General features: G+C 43.3%; 1 protein-coding gene across 16 annotated transcripts in view; it reads left to right on the top strand.

The window, feature by feature from the left end:
• The window catches only part of LOC142049890 (vasculin-like), a 59,123-nt gene extending 43,778 nt beyond the window's left edge, over window positions 1–15,345 (top strand). For 14 of the 16 annotated variants that reach the window (XM_075078057.1, XM_075078060.1, XM_075078056.1 and 11 more), the window contains 3 exons: window positions 11,323–11,504; window positions 13,037–13,139; window positions 14,266–15,345. In XM_075078057.1, the coding sequence (XP_074934158.1) occupies window positions 11,323–11,504; window positions 13,037–13,139; window positions 14,266–14,424 (444 nt within the window). In that variant the 3' untranslated portion in view covers window positions 14,425–15,345. Of the gene's footprint in view, window positions 1–4,470; window positions 4,641–11,322; window positions 11,505–13,036; window positions 13,140–14,265 lie in introns of all 16 variants that reach the window. The other 2 variants (XR_012657848.1, XR_012657849.1) reach the window with 1 other exon arrangement.
• The last annotated feature ends 698 nt before the right edge of the window (window positions 15,346–16,043 follow it).

Here is a 16,043-nt window from a genome sequence, read left to right as displayed (position 1 = left end):
CTTCAGTAGCCTTCCATCTCTGATGCTTTCCCACAAGGTGACAGGACCTGTCAGTGAACAGGGCATATTGCTTCTCATCTTCTGGCAGTATGTTATACAATGGGGCTTCTTCAGTACACATCACCTCTTCTTCTCATGATATTCCAAAATCTTTGCCTTTTGGCCAGTCCAAGATGACTTCCAAGATTCCTGGGCGACTGGGGTTTCCTATTCAAGCCCATTGGGTGATCAGTGCAACCCATTTACTCCACATAGCATCAGTTGCATGGTGTGTAGAGGGGACGTTTCCTTTGAACATCCAGCCCAGCACTGGTAGTCGGGGTGCCAGGAGCAGCTGTGCCTCAGTACCAACCACTTCTGAAGCAGCTCAAACCCCTTCATATGCTGCCAATATATCTCTCTTTCAGTTGGAGTGTAGTGGCCTTCGGACCCTCTGTATCCCCGACTCCAAAACCCTAGGGGTCGACCTCGGGTCTCCCCATGTGCTTTCTGCCAGAGGCTCCAGTGGAGCCATTCTCCCTGGCTGCGGTGTAGAGCACATTTTTTGCATCTTGTCCTGCCCGGACTGGCCCAAGGGCTACTGCATGAACTGTCTCCTGTTTAATCTGTTCAAAGGCTTGTCGTTGCTCATGGCCCCATTTGAAATCATTCTTCTTCTGGGTCACTTGATAGAGAGGGCTTACGATCAGACTGTAATTTGGAATATGCATTCTCCAAAAACCCACAACGCCCAAGAAAGCTTGTGTTTCCTTTTTGCTAGTTGGTGGAGACATGGCTGCTATTTTGTTGATCACATCCATTGGGATCTGATGACGTCCATCTTGCCATTTGATTCCTAAGAACTGGATCTCTTGTGCGGGTCCCTTCACCTTACTTTGTTTTATGGCAAAACCGGCCTTCGGAAGGATTTGGACTATTTTCTCTCCTTTCTCAAAAACTTCTTCTGCTGTGTTGCCCCACACAATGATGTCATCAATGTATTGAAGGTGTTCTGGAGCTTCTCCCTGTTCCAGTACAGTCTTAATCAGTCCATGGCAAATGGTAGGACTGTGTTTCCACCCCTGGGGCAGTCGATTCCAGGTGTACTGGACGCCCCTCCATGTGAAAGCAAACTGTGGCCTGCACTCTGCTGCCAGAGGGATTGAGAAGAATGCATTAACAATATCAGTTGTGGCATACCACTTGGCCGCCTTTGACTCCAGTTCGTATTGAAGTTCTAGCATGTCTGGCATGGCAGTCCGCAATGGTGGAGTGACTTCATTCAGGCCACGATAGTCTACTGTTAGTCTCCACTCTCCATTAGATTTCCGCAGTGGCCATATGGGACTGTTAAAGGGCGAGTGGGTCTTACTGATCACTCCTTGGCTCTCCAGTCAACGAATGAGCTCATGGATGGGAATCAGAGGGTCTTGGCTGGTACAGTATTGTGGACGGTTGGCACCAGTTGTTCTTTGACCCTCGGCAACCCCACAACAGAAGAGTCCTTCGAGAGACTGGGCAAGGTAGACAACTTTAATTCTCTCCATCTCCAAGGCAGCTACACCAAAATCCCACCTGTACCCTTTTGGGTCCTTGAAATACCCTCTCCTGAGGTAGTCTATGCCAAGGATGCACGGAGCCTCTGGGCCAGTCACAATGGGGTGCTTTTGCCACTCATTCTCGGTTAGGCTCACTTCGGCCTCCAATACAGTTAGCTCTTGGGATCCCCCTGTCACTTCAGCAACACTGATGGGTTCTCCCCCTGTATAGCTTGATGGCATTAGCATGCACTGTGCTCCGGTGTCCACTAAAGCTTTATAGTTCTGTGGGTCGGATGTGGCAGGCCGTCGGATCCACACAGTGCAGTAAACCCGGTTATCCTTTTCCTCCACCCGGCTGCAGGCAGGGGCCCTCTAGTCTTCATCATAGTAGTCGTCACTCATTTATTGTAAATATGAATCACAAGTGTCTCTATTAGGATCAGAAATAAAATCAGCGCTTCTACTCCTCTGTCTGTGGAACTGCTTACTGGAAACTGGAATCAGAATGTTGTGAGTTGGAAGGTAGCCACAGCGATGATCAAGTCCAACTCCTGTCCCTGCACAGGATAACCCCAAATTTACACCATATCTCTGAAGGCATTGTCCAAGTGCCTCTTAAATATTGTCAGGCTTGGTGCCATGACTACCTCCCTGGGGAGCCTGTTCCAGTGCTCCAGCACTCTCTGGGTAAAGAACCTTTTCCTAATATCCAATCTAAACCTCCCCTGGCATATCTTTCATCCAATCTAAAGCTTCCCTAGCACATATTCCTGCCATTCCCTCGGGTCCTATCATTGGTCACCAGAGAGAAGAGTTCAGCGCCTGCCCCTCCTCCTCCCCTTGTGAGGAAGCTGTGGACCGTGATGAGGTCTCCCCTCAGTTTCCTCTTCTCCAGGCTGAACAAACCAAGTGATTTTAGCCACTTCTCTAACCCCTTCACCAACTTTGTGGCCTTCCTCTGGACACTCTAGTAGCTTTATATCCTTAATGTATTGTGGCACCCAAAACTGCACACAGTACTCAAGGTGAGGCTGCACCAGTACAGAGTAGAGCGTGATAATCACCTCCCTCGACTGGCTAGTAATACAGTGCTTGATGCACCTCAGGACATGGTTGGCCCTCTTGGCTGCCAGGGCACACTGTTGGCTCATGATCAACTTGGTGTTGACCAGAGCCCCCAGGTCCCTCTCTGCAGAGCTGCTCTTCAGGCTCTCGTTCCCCAGTCTGTATGTACATCCAGGGTTGCTGTGCCCCAGGTGCAAAATCTGGCACTTGCCCTTGTTAAACCCCATATGGTTGGTGATTGCTCAGCTCTCCAGTCTGGACAGATCTCTCTGTAGGGCCTCTCTGCCCTCAAGAGTGTAAACAACTCCTCACAGTTTAGAGCAGCAACTTTCCTAGAAGAACCTCCCTGAGTTATTGATTTTCCTTGCAAGTCATCTACCCATGCCTCTAGGGTCAAGGTAGATTTTCCATCCAACTTCCTCATGTCCTTTCTGTGGTCACACAGGTAAAACCATAGAGTGACCTGTGGTGTGTATTCTCACTCTTGAGCAAAAGGATGCTTACTCCTAATGGCTGAGATACTAGTCCATACAGGTGGGAAGTAGGACATATCTTCTTTGAGTTTTGGAACTCCTGGGACAGTTTCTCCACAGCTGAGACGAGGGAAGAAGATATATTTGCTTTGTAATCCCAGCGTCTATCATTTTTCTAGGCCAGCACTGGCAGTGAGTTTACATGTGAAGATGGTGCGGTCTATACAAAGTTCCACCTTGTGGGTCGCGTGCACTGGGCTTCATCTGGTTCTTTGGGTGACTGTTTGTTGTCCAGGTCACCATAAATCACCTCAAGCATGGCTAATTCCCTCAGGTACTGGCTACCTCTTTCTATGCTGGTCCATTTTCTTGGGTGATATATAACATCTTCCTTGAAGGGATAACTTACTTTCACATCAGACAGGAGCGATCTCCAGAGCCTGAGGTCTTATGCCTCTCTTCCAATCGCTTTGCCAGTGCCCCCTGCCCCCTTACGTAGAAAGTGATCCTAGTTGTTTGGCTTCCTTACCAATTCCAGGCTACTGGCTCTGTAGGATAGGGATCTGGGGGTTTCTGTGTTGTGTACAAGTTCTTCCTCTTTCTTCTCCTGTTCTTGTGATGGCCCTGCACTTCCATCATCTCTTTCTAAATGAGTTGACTTTCGTTTCCAAGATTTATTGTGTATAGGGGCAACTGATACTGGCACAGATTGGTTCCCTGGATCAGCTGCAGTGCCTGTCATGGGGGTTTGAGTGGCCGCAGTGCCTGTTGCTTTCTTTTTCCTTGTCTTTTTAGATTCAGAGACCTTCTCTTCCCCTTGAGGGTACTGAATAGTGTTAAATAGGGCTCGATAGGCATGAGCCAGGCCCCAGCACATTGTAGTGATCTGTGTCTCTCTGGAGTTACCAGGGTAACAACATACTTCCTCCAAATACTCTACTAATTTTTCAGGATTCTGCACTTGTTCAGGGGTGAAGTCCCAAAACACTGGAGGTGCCCACCGTCCTAGGCATTTGAAACTTTTTCTATGATGTCTCTGCCTTTATTAGAACAACCTGTTTGTATCTTGAACATCCTTGGGTGGTTAAGGTATACTTCTTGTTAGTTTTTGAGTATGTTGGTTTGGTTTTGACTAAGCAACTTAAGAATATCACCCAGAAATCTGCCCCAAGGCTTGATAGTTACGAGTGGCAGGGCATGTGGGATAGCATGGGCAAATACCTAGGGCAGATGAAGCCCAGTGCGCACAACCCATGTGGCGGAAGTTTGTACGGAGCACACCATCCTCGTATGCAAACTCATTGGCAGTAATGTCCTGGAAAGAGGACAAGGCACCAACAGTGGCGGAGGTGATTGATAGACTCCGGGATTATGACACAAATATCTCTTCCTGCCTTGTCTCTGCTGTGGAGAAACTATCCCAAGAGGTCCAGCAACTCAAAGAAGATATGGCCTGCTCCCCACCTCGACAGAGTAGTGTCTCAGCTGTTAGGAATAACCGTCCTTTGGCTCAAAGGAGAGGATACACACCACGGGCCACCCTATGGTTCTACCTGCGTGACCACGGAGAGGACATGATGAGGTGAGATGACAAGCCTACCTCGACCCTAGACGCATGGGTACGTGAGCTGCAAGGAATAACAATCACTCAGGGGGGTTCTTCCAGGAAAGCTGCTGCTCCAATTTCCAGTGAGCAGGTCCCCAGACAGAGGAATAGAAGTGCTGATTTTATTTCTGAGCTTAATAGAGAGACTCTTGATTCACATTTACAGTGAGTTGTGACTGCCATGATGAAGACTAGAGGGGCCCTGCCTCCAGCCGGGTGGAGAAAAGGGATAACCGGGTTTACTGGACTGTGTGGATCCGATGGCCTGGCACGTCCGACCCACAGGAGTATAAAGCTTTAGTGGACACCGGCGCACAGTGCACCTTAATGCCATCAAGCTATATAGGGGCAGAACCCATCAGTATTGCTGAAGTTACAGGGGGATCCCAAGAGCTAACTGTATTGGAGGCCGAAGTGAGCCTCATTGTGTGTGCAGCATTGTGGCAAGATATTGCTTCCCGGGTAGAGAACCTGGTTGTGAAAGTACGTCATGTGGATGCTGACATCCCCAGGAGTCATAGAATCATAGAATCTGTGACCAAATACCAGTTAAAGCTCAAGGCCAGTGTTTTAATAACAACTGTCCCAGACACAACATCTTTAAACACTTGAGAGCACAGCAAACTGCAAAACCCAACAGCAATCTTTAACATGTACAGTAAGAAAAAGAGCATGGTGCAGATTGGATGAACCAATATTGAAAACAGATGAGTCAGTGCTGTGAACCGCAACTATTATCTCAAACCCTTTGTGCCCCACGTTGGGCGCCAAAAAGGACTTGTGGTTTAGCCCCAGTCAGCAACTGAGCACCACACAGCTGCTCACTCACTCCTCCCTGGTGTGATGGGGTAGAGAATCAGAAGGGTAAATGTGAGAAAACTTGTTGGTTGAGATAAAGATACTTTAATAGGTAAAACAAAAGCTGCATGTGCAAGCAAAGCAAAACGAGGAATTCATTCAGTGTTTCCCATCGGCAGGCAGGTGTTCAGCCATCTCCAGGAAAGCAGGGCTCCATCAAGCATAATGGTTACTTGGGAAGACAAATGCTATCACTCTGAACGTCCCCCCTTTCCTTCTTCCCCCAGCTTTATATACTGAGTATGATGTCATATGGTATGGAATATCCCCTTGGTCAGTTGGGCTCCCCCTCCCAGCTTTTTTGTGCACCTGGCAGAGAATGGGAAGCTGAAAATTTCCTTGACTAGTGTAAGCACTGCTTAGCACCAACTAAAACATCCCTGTGTTATCAATGCTGTTTTCAGCACAAATCCAAAACATAGCTCCATCCTAGCTACTATGAAGAAAATTAACTCTATCCCAGCTGTAACTATGACACACACCTTGGCTGTTAGTTATCCTACAAAACAATTAATGGAAAAACTTGTTTCTGCTTCTCAAACAATTTATTTTCTAATTCGAGTGTTTAGATAGTCAGGTAGTGTCTGTCATAGGGACAGTAGTTTAATTTATGCATATATTAAAAAACCTGGTTTTACTCCCTAATTGAGAACTTGGAGGCCTCTACTGTATATAATATTATATATCAGTTTTCTTTCAATCTGGATCAGTTTATGCAGTGCTTAGCTGGCACCTGAGAATATTTGTGTCATTGTTACCAGCCACCAACAAGACATAAGCATAGTTATACGTAGTCCAAGTGAAGATAAGTAACGTATTATTCAGGATGAGGCAATTAAAAGCCTATGTTTGCTGTAAATGAGCAGTTTAAAGTGTAAACAAACAAACAAACAAAAAAGGGCACATATTACAAATCAGCCAGACAAATAAAATGAGTGGTTTTGAGGAAGGGTTATTCAGATTCAGAGACATGAAAAAAGAAACAGTGCCATTGTGCATTACTCATAAAAGATTGACTTTTCTGACCCTGTTCCTATTTCAGGGAAAATAAAATTTTCTGTAATGGGATGGCACAGCTTAGCTCTATGTGTCAGTTGGGAAAGGTCTGCATCTTTCCATTAGGCATTTTATGGCTGAGCACCCCAAGATGGGTGTTGGGGGTAATGCTGTTCATGTGTGCTTCAGAAATACACAAAATTTTGATTTAAGAGTTAAAAAGTCTTGGGAAACACTGTCTTGAGCTTCAGAATTCTGAATGTGAACTTGGTGGGAGTTTGCGTTCCTGAAATTGTCTTGAGTTCTTAATATCTTTATGACACTTATGTCAAATGCATTTTGTTGTTCCGTTGTACACAGCTGATTTTCAGAAGCAGTGGTTTTGTGGGGGTGGTGAGGTTTTTAGTAGTGAAAATTGTAATGTCCTTCGACAGGTGTATGTAACATGTAACCTGGAGTATTTGTTGGTAAGTGCGTGCATCCTCTTCCCTGCCCTTGCTGTGTCACTAACAGGTGTGAAAAGATGTTAAACAAATCATAGAATCATAGAATCGTTAAGGTTGGAAAAGACCCTTAAGATCATAGAGTCCAACTGCTAACCTGTCACTGCCAAGTCCACCACTAAACCATATCCTCAAGCACCACATCTACCCTTCTTTTAAATACCTCCAGGGATGGAGACTCCACCACCTCCCTGGGCAGCCTGTTCCAATGCCTGACAACCCTTTCAGTGAAGAAGTTTTTCCTAATATCCAACCTAAACTTCCCCTGATGCAGCTTGAGGCCATTTCTTCTCGTCCTGTCGCTTGTTACTAGGGAGAAGAGACCGACCCCTGCCTCGCTACAACCTCCTTTCAGGTAGTTGTAGAGAGCAATAAATTCTCCCCTCAGCCTCCTCTTCTCCAGACTAAACAACTCCAATTCCCTCAGCTGCTCCTCATAAGACTTGTTCTCTAGACCCTTCACCAATTTTGTTGCCCTTCTCTGGACACGCTCCAGCACCTTGATGTCCTTCTTGTAGTGAGGGGCCCAAAACTGAACACAGTATTTGAGGTGCGGCCTCACCAGTGCCGAGTACAGGGGCACTATCACCTCCCTGCTCCTGCTGGCCGCGCTATTCCTGATACAAGCCAGGATGCCATTGGCCTTCTTGGCTGCCTGAGCACACTGCTGGCTCATGTTTGGCTGGCTGTCAACCAACACCCCCAGCTCCTTTTCCTCCAGGCAGCTTTCCAGCCACTCCTCCCCAAGCCTGTAGCGTTGCATGGGGTTGTTGTGACCCAAGTGCAGGACCCGGCACTTGGCCTTGTTGAATCTCATACCGTTGGCTCTGGCCCAATGATCCAGCCTGTCCAGGTCCCTCTGTAGGGCCTTCCTGCCCTCCAGCAGATCGACACTTCCACCCAGCTTGGTGTCATCTGCAAACTTACTGGGGGTGCACTCAATCCCCTCATCCAGATCATCAATGAAGATATTGAACAGGACCAGCCCCAACACTGAGCCCTGGGGAACACCACTCGTGACTGGCTGCCAACTGGATTTGACTCCATTCACTACTACTCTCTGGGCTCGGCTGTCCAGCCAGATTTTAACCCAGTGCAGAATGCACTTGTCCAAGCCATGAGCAGCCAGCTTCTCCAGGAGAATGCTGTGGGAGACAGTGTCAAAGGCCTTACTAAAGTCCAAGTAGACAACGTCCACAGCCTTCCCCTCATCCACTAAGCAGGTTACCTTATCATAGAAGGAGACCAGGTTAGTGAGGCAGGACCTCCCTTTCATAAACCCATGCTGGCTGAGCCCAATCCCCTGGTTGTCCCACATGTGCTGCATAATGTCATTCAAGATGATCTGCTCCATGACCTTTCCTGGCACCGAGGTCAGGCTGACAGGCATGTAGTTCCCCGGATCCTCCTTCTGACCCTTCTTGTAGAAGGGCGTCACATTTGCTAGTTTCCAGTCGTCTGGGATGTCCCCGGTTGACCAGGACTGCTGATAAATGATGGACAGTGGCTTGGTGAGCTCCTCTGCCAGCTCCCTCAGTATCCTCGGGTGGATCCCATCCAGCCCCATGGACTTGTGAACATCCAGGTGAAGGAGCAGGTCGGTGACTGCCACCTCTTCAACAACTGGGACTTCATTCTGCATACTATCTCCATTTCCCAGCACAGGGGCCTGACAACCCTGAGGATGACCAGTCTGATTTTAAAGACTGAGGCAAAGAAAGCATTAAGTACCTCAGCCTTCTCCTCATCTTTCCTGGCAAGGTTACCTTCCGCATCCAACAAAGGAGGGAGATCTTCCCTGGCCCTGCTTTTGTCACTGATGTATTTATAAAAACATTTTTTGTTATCTTTAACGGTGGCGGCCAGTTTAAGTTCCAGCTGGGCCTTCGCCTTCCTAATCTTTTCCCTGCATAACCTCAGAACGTCCTTGTAGTCCTCCTGAGTCACCTGCCCCTTCTTCCAAAGGCGGTAAGCTCTCCTTTTTTTCTTCAGTTCCAGCCAAAGCTCCCTATTCAGCCAAGCTGGTCTTCTCCCCTGCCTGCTCGACTTATGGCACACGGGGATGGCCTGCTCCTGTGCCTTTGAGACTTCCTTCTTTAATAACATCCAGCCTTCCTGGACTCCTATGCCCTTCAGGACTGCCTCCCAAGGGACTCTGTTAACCAGACTCCTTAACAATACAAAGTCTGCCCTTCTGAAGTTCAGGGTAGTGGTTTTGCTGATCCTCTTCCTTACTTCTCTGGGAATCGAAAACTCTGTCATGTCATGGTCGCTGAGCCCAAGACAGCCTCTGACCACCACCTCACCCACCAGGCCTTCTCTGTTCGTAAACAGCAGGTCCAGCAGGGCACCTCCCCTGGTTGGCTCGCTTACCAGCTGCATCAGGAAGTTATCTCCCACACACTCCAGGGACCTCCGAGACTGCTTTCTCTCTGCTGTGTTGTATTTCCAGCAGACATCTGGTAAGTTGAAGTCTCCCATGAGAACTAGGGCTAGAGATTGTGAGACTTCAGCCAACTGTTTGTAGAGTACTTCATCTGTCTCCTCATCCTGGTTGGGTGGTCTATAACAGACTCCCACCAGGATGTCTGCCTTATTGGCTTTCCCCCTGATCCTTACCCATAAGCACTCAACCTTATCATTACTGTCATTGAGTTCTAGACAGTCAAAAGAGTCTCTAACATACAAGGCTACCCCTCCACCTCTCCTTCCTTGCCTGTCGCTTCTAAAGAGCTTGTAGCCATCCATTGCAGTGCTCCAGTTGTGCGAGTCATCCCACCACGTTTCCGTGATGGTGACCACATCATAGTTTCCCTGGCGTGCGATGGCTTCCAACTCCTCCTGTTTATTCCCCATGCTGCGTGCATTGATATAAACACACTTCAATTGATCTATTGATCTCTTCTCCAACACAGGCATGCCACCCCTAGGCTCATTCCTAGCAAGCCTGGTTTTATCCCCTTCCCCCTTCATATCTAGTTTAAAGCCCTCTCAACGAGGCCTGCTAACTCATGTAACTAATAGTTGTCTTACTTCCAATGTTCATTTTAATGATCATCAGTAGAAGACATGGTGTGCAACTTGAGTGGATAGGGGGATAACTGCACAACAGACTTTTATAACGTGATCCTGTTGATGGCATTTTAAGGCCTGCAGTAATAGATTTCACCTCTGAAATAATGAGGCAAATTGTGATCAGCAGCTGAATCACGCTTGGAAGAAGCTATTTTGCACTAATGTGTTAAAATTGTTTAATATCTTTATGAATTTTCTTTGATAACGAGATGCATTCTTCAGGCATATGATTTAACAGGTGAATATATGTTTACTGGGGTATTTGTTCTTAAGAAATTCTTGCTGAGCATTCTAAAATTTCTGGAGGCAGACAACACTGAGTGGGAGGGGACTCTGAAGTATGATTTTGTACAAGTGCAGAACTGGCTGATTGAGCGATTGCCTCCTGCTATGGACAATGCTGTTATATGTCAAGTTTAGGGATTTTGTTGTCAAAAGGATATTAGCTAAATAATGTTCATACTCTCCTCTCTGTTTTTACAGTTGTTAAGACTTCTGAGGTTCTTTGACTCATTACTAAATAAGAATTACAAGTTGCTTGAATGAGTAGAACTAAAAGAAGCATCTCTGGTTTATAGGATTAAAGAGCTTTTAATAATTGAGTGAACCTGAACAGTCTGCTTTCTAAATAAAATTTCTTCATAGTTCTTATTTCATGGCTAGTAAGTTATAGTTGCTGTAACAACAGCCTGAGAAGCTCTGTGATGTGTGCATGTGTGTAGGGGAAGCTGTTGTCTGAATTTAAAGAGCAGTATCCAATCTTTCTGAACTTGTGGCAGATAAATTTGCTATTTGAGGTAAGTTGGCCCTGACCTGTCCCTTAAACTAAGCAAACTTGAGAACTCTCTTGCTTTCAAAATTCTCCTGACACGCATGGCTCTGATATTTAATTAGGAACCTTGTTTGTAAGTTCAACAGATAACTTATTTAAGCTGCCTTTCATACTTATAGAAATAAGAAGTTTGAATTTTAAGATATGTTTGAAACTTTGTAGAAAAAAGTTTGAGTTGAGCATTGGAGTTGCTTTCTATATTACTTGATCAGTGGCAAAACTTAAGATTTCTGTAGTATCCGGGTATTGCAAACTCTAGAAGTGTGAACAGAATTACCCCTGAAGTAGTATAGAACGTCTTCATTTAAACAATTTAAATTAAACAGAATCACTGACGTTTACTTGTGAATGGAATTTACTTTTAAACTTTGTAATATATAATTATATTTAACAGGATGATGAGTCCTTTAATGTGCATAACAGCAACAGTCCTCATAAGAGAGATATGAACCGAAACTTTGAAAATGAAATTCCGCAAGAGAATGGCAATGCTCCAATTACATCTCAACAGATCATTCGATCTTCAACTTTCCCTCAGGCAGATGTTCTTTCAAGCTCACTTGAGGCAGAGCATAGGTATGTACCTTATTATAATATAAAGAGTGTTCCTTCGTGGTAAGTGAGCATGTCTTAAGTTCTTACTAGTTCAGAAGTCAGAATCTGAAAACTGAGAACACATAAAATATTTAATGAGTACTGTCAAAGTCTAACTTTTAGACATGTGCTAATTTAACATGGAATATACTTTGTTTCTACCAGACTTGTGTACTGATATCTTAAACTTGCTTTACTAAAGATTTGATGTATTTATAAAGAAATAAAGCAAACTACATAGTGACTTCATCCCTCTGATTTTGGTCTGCATGTCTAGGAAAAACAGTGCATGTAATTTCTGTTTGTATTATTAATACTTTAAATGCTGCATCTTATGTAAAGCTCCAGTGATTTTTTTTCCTCATTGTTAAAGAAATTATTTATGTAGCTGATTAGTTGATGCTGTCAGTGATATCACAAGACAGTGCACTGGAAAGGGAGAAAGTAACTTCAAAAAAGGATTGAAACAATTCTAGTATCTCATAATAGTAACTGCAGTAGCAACTGGTAGAGATCGAGAATGATACTGCTGGGAAATCACAACTCAGTCTGGAGGTGAGCTTGTCATGAGCTCTGTTAAATTATTGTTTCTGGCAACTACAGAAATGTAGTGATAGTTAGATAGGGTTGGGTTTTTTGTTTGTTTTGGGGTTTTTGTGGGTTTTGTTTTTTTTTTTTTTAGTGATAGATTCTACATATACATTGGACTAGAGAACTTTTCCTTTTGTAGTACCTGCAGAGGAAACTTTCATGACCTCTTATCCCTCACAAGTATAAAAAGTAAAATGCACCCTGCTCTGTTTCTTTTTTTTCCACCGTTATCTATGGAGACAGAAATCTTTGGCCGCTAGAGGCTGCTGATGAATATTTTTTACTAGAAGATAGGAGTCAAATCTAACTCTTATTTGTCAATTCAAATGACTTTGAATGGCTTACATAGGATTTCTGGGCAAGCACCTTTTCTTGTGGCATCCCAGATATGCTGTGTCTTTGTACTGTACCAGCCCTTTGGTTGAGACCTCTGCATGCATGTAGAATATTAAAAACTGTCAGCTTTTTTTAGGCTGGTAATAAAGATCCTGAAGTGAGATAATATGAAATTTAGCTTTTGTGTCCTTATGTTCACTGGATTGGCAGAGAGCAAGGTCTATTTTGTGTGGGAAACCTGATGGCAGGAAATGTAATACTTCGTATGTGCAAGTGATGGTGTGGATATGTGCTTGAAATTAAGAGTTTGTTCTATAGATAAAGTATTACTGTTTAATTTTTGCAACCTTTGAAATCAAACATGTAGTGGTAAAACAGGGTCATCTGTGAAGGACCTGAAAACTTCTCAACTTCTGTGCTTTATATTTTGTAAGGCTTTTAACATACTTTTATGTAGGAATTTGTTTTTAAAAAATATGGACTGATTAATCCATTTATTACAGATCTTTACACATCTACATAGGCAGAGCTTGAAATGTCTGAGTGTGTGTAGCATATTCTTTAATGTTGTCCTTTTTATTTTAAAGGTTGTTAAAGGAGATGGGCTGGCAGGAAGACAGTGAAAATGATGAAACATGTGCTCCACTAACAGAGGATGAGATGAGGGAATTCCAAGTCATTAGTGAACAGGTAATGCTAAGTTAACGTTCCATTATGAACTTGTAGGTGGCTACCCTAAATGCCTTTGAGGGGGATCTCGAATAATTTTGATGGTTAGGGATGCTGCCATTTCAGTACCCTTTTTCTTTCCCCTCTCTTGTCTCCTTGTGCTTTCGGAAGGAAAGTTGCTTTAAAAAGATAGGGGACCAACTCTTATTGTAGGTAAGGCCTATTCTCAAAATATCAAGGGAAGGGTAGGGGAGTGGTTCTGAGTAGTTTCAGCATTGCTAGTAGTAGAATTGCACAGGCTTTCCAGCTCCTCAGCTTAGCCTGAGGAAAGGGAATTTTCTTTCAAGGTTTTTATGCAGCTTCCTTGGCTTTCCAAAATCTGAATTTTCTCTGTTGGAAATTGAGGGACACTTAATTCATTAGTAACAAAGTCTGAAAAGGCAATCTAGACTTGAACTTTTTTTTTAAATTAGGAGTGTTTTATATACCTGATAGGAGTCAGTGAGGGAGGGGCTGGAAGGGAGAATCTTGCATAGTGTTAAATCTGAACATTTGATATTTCCATAAGTAGCTATATGCAGGTGCTAATTAGAGCATTTGGATTATTAAACTCTTAAATGCTTGGCTTATTGCCCAGCTTCTGCACTATGTGTGGAAATGCAGTAATTCCTTTCTTGTAGAATAAGTTGTTTCCTTCTCTCCACTGTCTTTGACTTTCCAACTGCATCAGGTAGACAGACTGGGATACGCATTCCTCCCTGCTGCTTCTTTTCCTGGGCCCCTTCCTCACTGCAAACCCTGCCCTTAGCACAGGTATTTGCAGCAGACTGTGGAAAAAGGGACTGCATCACAGGAGAGACCATGTGGGAGGGATCACTGGGGCAAGATGTCTGAGGATGTAGGTGAGAACAGGATAAGCTCTTCTTTACTGCAGAAGCTTAGTTTAGCACAATTGGAGGCTCTTGGATGCAGGTGGCTGGCCCAGAAGTGAAGGCTCTTGAGTGAATTTTCCTTTGTGTGTATATATAAAATAGGTCATGCAGTGGATCTAATGTAGCCCATAGATGATGTAGAGAATGCTGAAATGCAACAGATTGTTGTGTTTAGCTTTTTCTTTCTCTGAATACATCTTGCTTTCTCATTTCAGTTACAAAAAAATGGCCTTCGGAAAAATGGCATTTTGAAAAATGGCCTCATCTGTGATTTTAAGTTTAGCCCCTGGAAAAACAGCACTTTCAAACCTGCTCTGGAGAATGAGACTTCTGAGACAAGCAGCAGTGATACATCAGATGATGATGATGTGTGAAAATTTCTGTAACATCTGTAGAAGCTTGTTTTGATGTCATAAAATTTTGGGGATGTATTGTCCAAAAAAAATATTCTAATTTATGTAGTAACATACCCCATTAGAGGAAGAATGATGGGACTTCTCTCTGAAGCAAGGAATGTTGTGTTGAACATTACTATCATTTCTTTGCAAACAAATGTTGTAGAATGAGGACATGGGTTGACCCAACATTGACTTTCTTCATCACTGCAGCATTTCTGACTAGCAATGCGACAGTGTAACAAATTAGACTTTCTCATTTAATAATAAAAACAAAAATAATTGTGTAATGTCTTGTAAAGCTTCTGTCTTAATAGGTCCAAGTCTATTCGGAAAAAAAAAAAGGGGCAACTTGACACAGCATTTTGCTTGCCAAGTAATTTCTTTCTTATAATGGAAATCCTCGAGTCCACTTTGTACGCAAAAAGGGCAATGTAGCATGTTGGCTAAAATGGGCAAAGTGCACTAAAACTCTTTTCCTTAATTGAGCTGTTGTACTGTTCTGCTTCTTCCATACATAACTGTTCTTTAGCCATTTGTAGTGTAGTCATTGTTATTAATGGCAAAAAACCCTGATGTTTCATTTCCAAATTTCTAGAACTAACCTTTAAATTGAAAGCTTTATGTGGAGTATTGCAAGACCCGGTATTCTCACAGTGAACACATTTCTTGTGGGAAAATAAGCACTTTGCTTTTACTATTTACATGCAGAAAAAAATAATTACGCTGACTAGATTTGTCCACTACATGGAAAATAAACTGATTTACAGAGTATTGTCTCAGTGCATAGCATCAAAGGTATTGTTTTGAAATATAGTAAGTTTTGTTTGCATTTATATTAAGTGTACTCTAGCAGCAGTGACTGCATTTCAGAATGAATTAAAAATATTTTTATCACGAGTTCTTGCTTTTATAGCAGCAGAAGTATATCTATGCAATAAGTACCTGTTTTGCTTACTTTGTGTCAAACTTTTTCTTTATAATCACACATTTAAAAACCAATATTATATTATTTATAGTTTTATTTGGTTCATTTTAGTTCTTTAAATGTTTTCCTCAGGGTTGTACAAACTATGTAGCATTAATTCATAAGCACAACTGCTCTTGGTGGTGTCACATACATTTATAACATAGCTTATATATAGACATTCCTCCTTCAAAATATTTTTGAATTGCGCTACTTCTTATAGTAAGTAATTTGCAATTTAAAACTCTAAAGCAAAAGTATTTATAAAGCTGAGATTTTGTCCATGTTTAACTTCTTTAGGAAAAGACTTTTTTTGTAAGGTGGCATCTAACAATTTTGGGCCACAGGTGGTGTGTGGGGCTTTTTTCTGTTTTTTTTCTGTGTGTGTGTGGGTAGGTGTTTGTGTGTTTTGTTTTGTGGGTTTTTTTGGGTGTGTGGGTTTTTTCTTGTGGTCATTTTTTTAGTTTAAACAGGTTTCTATTCAAGAGGTCTTTTTTTTTTCTTTTGAAATATGCCATTTTCTTGTCTAAATTTAAGAGGATAAAAATGTTTATTTCTTAAAGAGAAAACTTCTGTATTGGTAATGAAGTATTTCCTACTCATATGCCTTACCTTTTTCTTTCTCCTCTCC

The sequence above is a fragment of the Phalacrocorax aristotelis genome, chromosome W (genome assembly GCF_949628215.1).
Source record: "Phalacrocorax aristotelis chromosome W, bGulAri2.1, whole genome shotgun sequence".
Classification (NCBI taxonomy): domain Eukaryota; kingdom Metazoa; phylum Chordata; class Aves; order Suliformes; family Phalacrocoracidae; genus Phalacrocorax; species Phalacrocorax aristotelis.
This window is presented reverse-complemented; position numbering and strand designations above follow the sequence as displayed.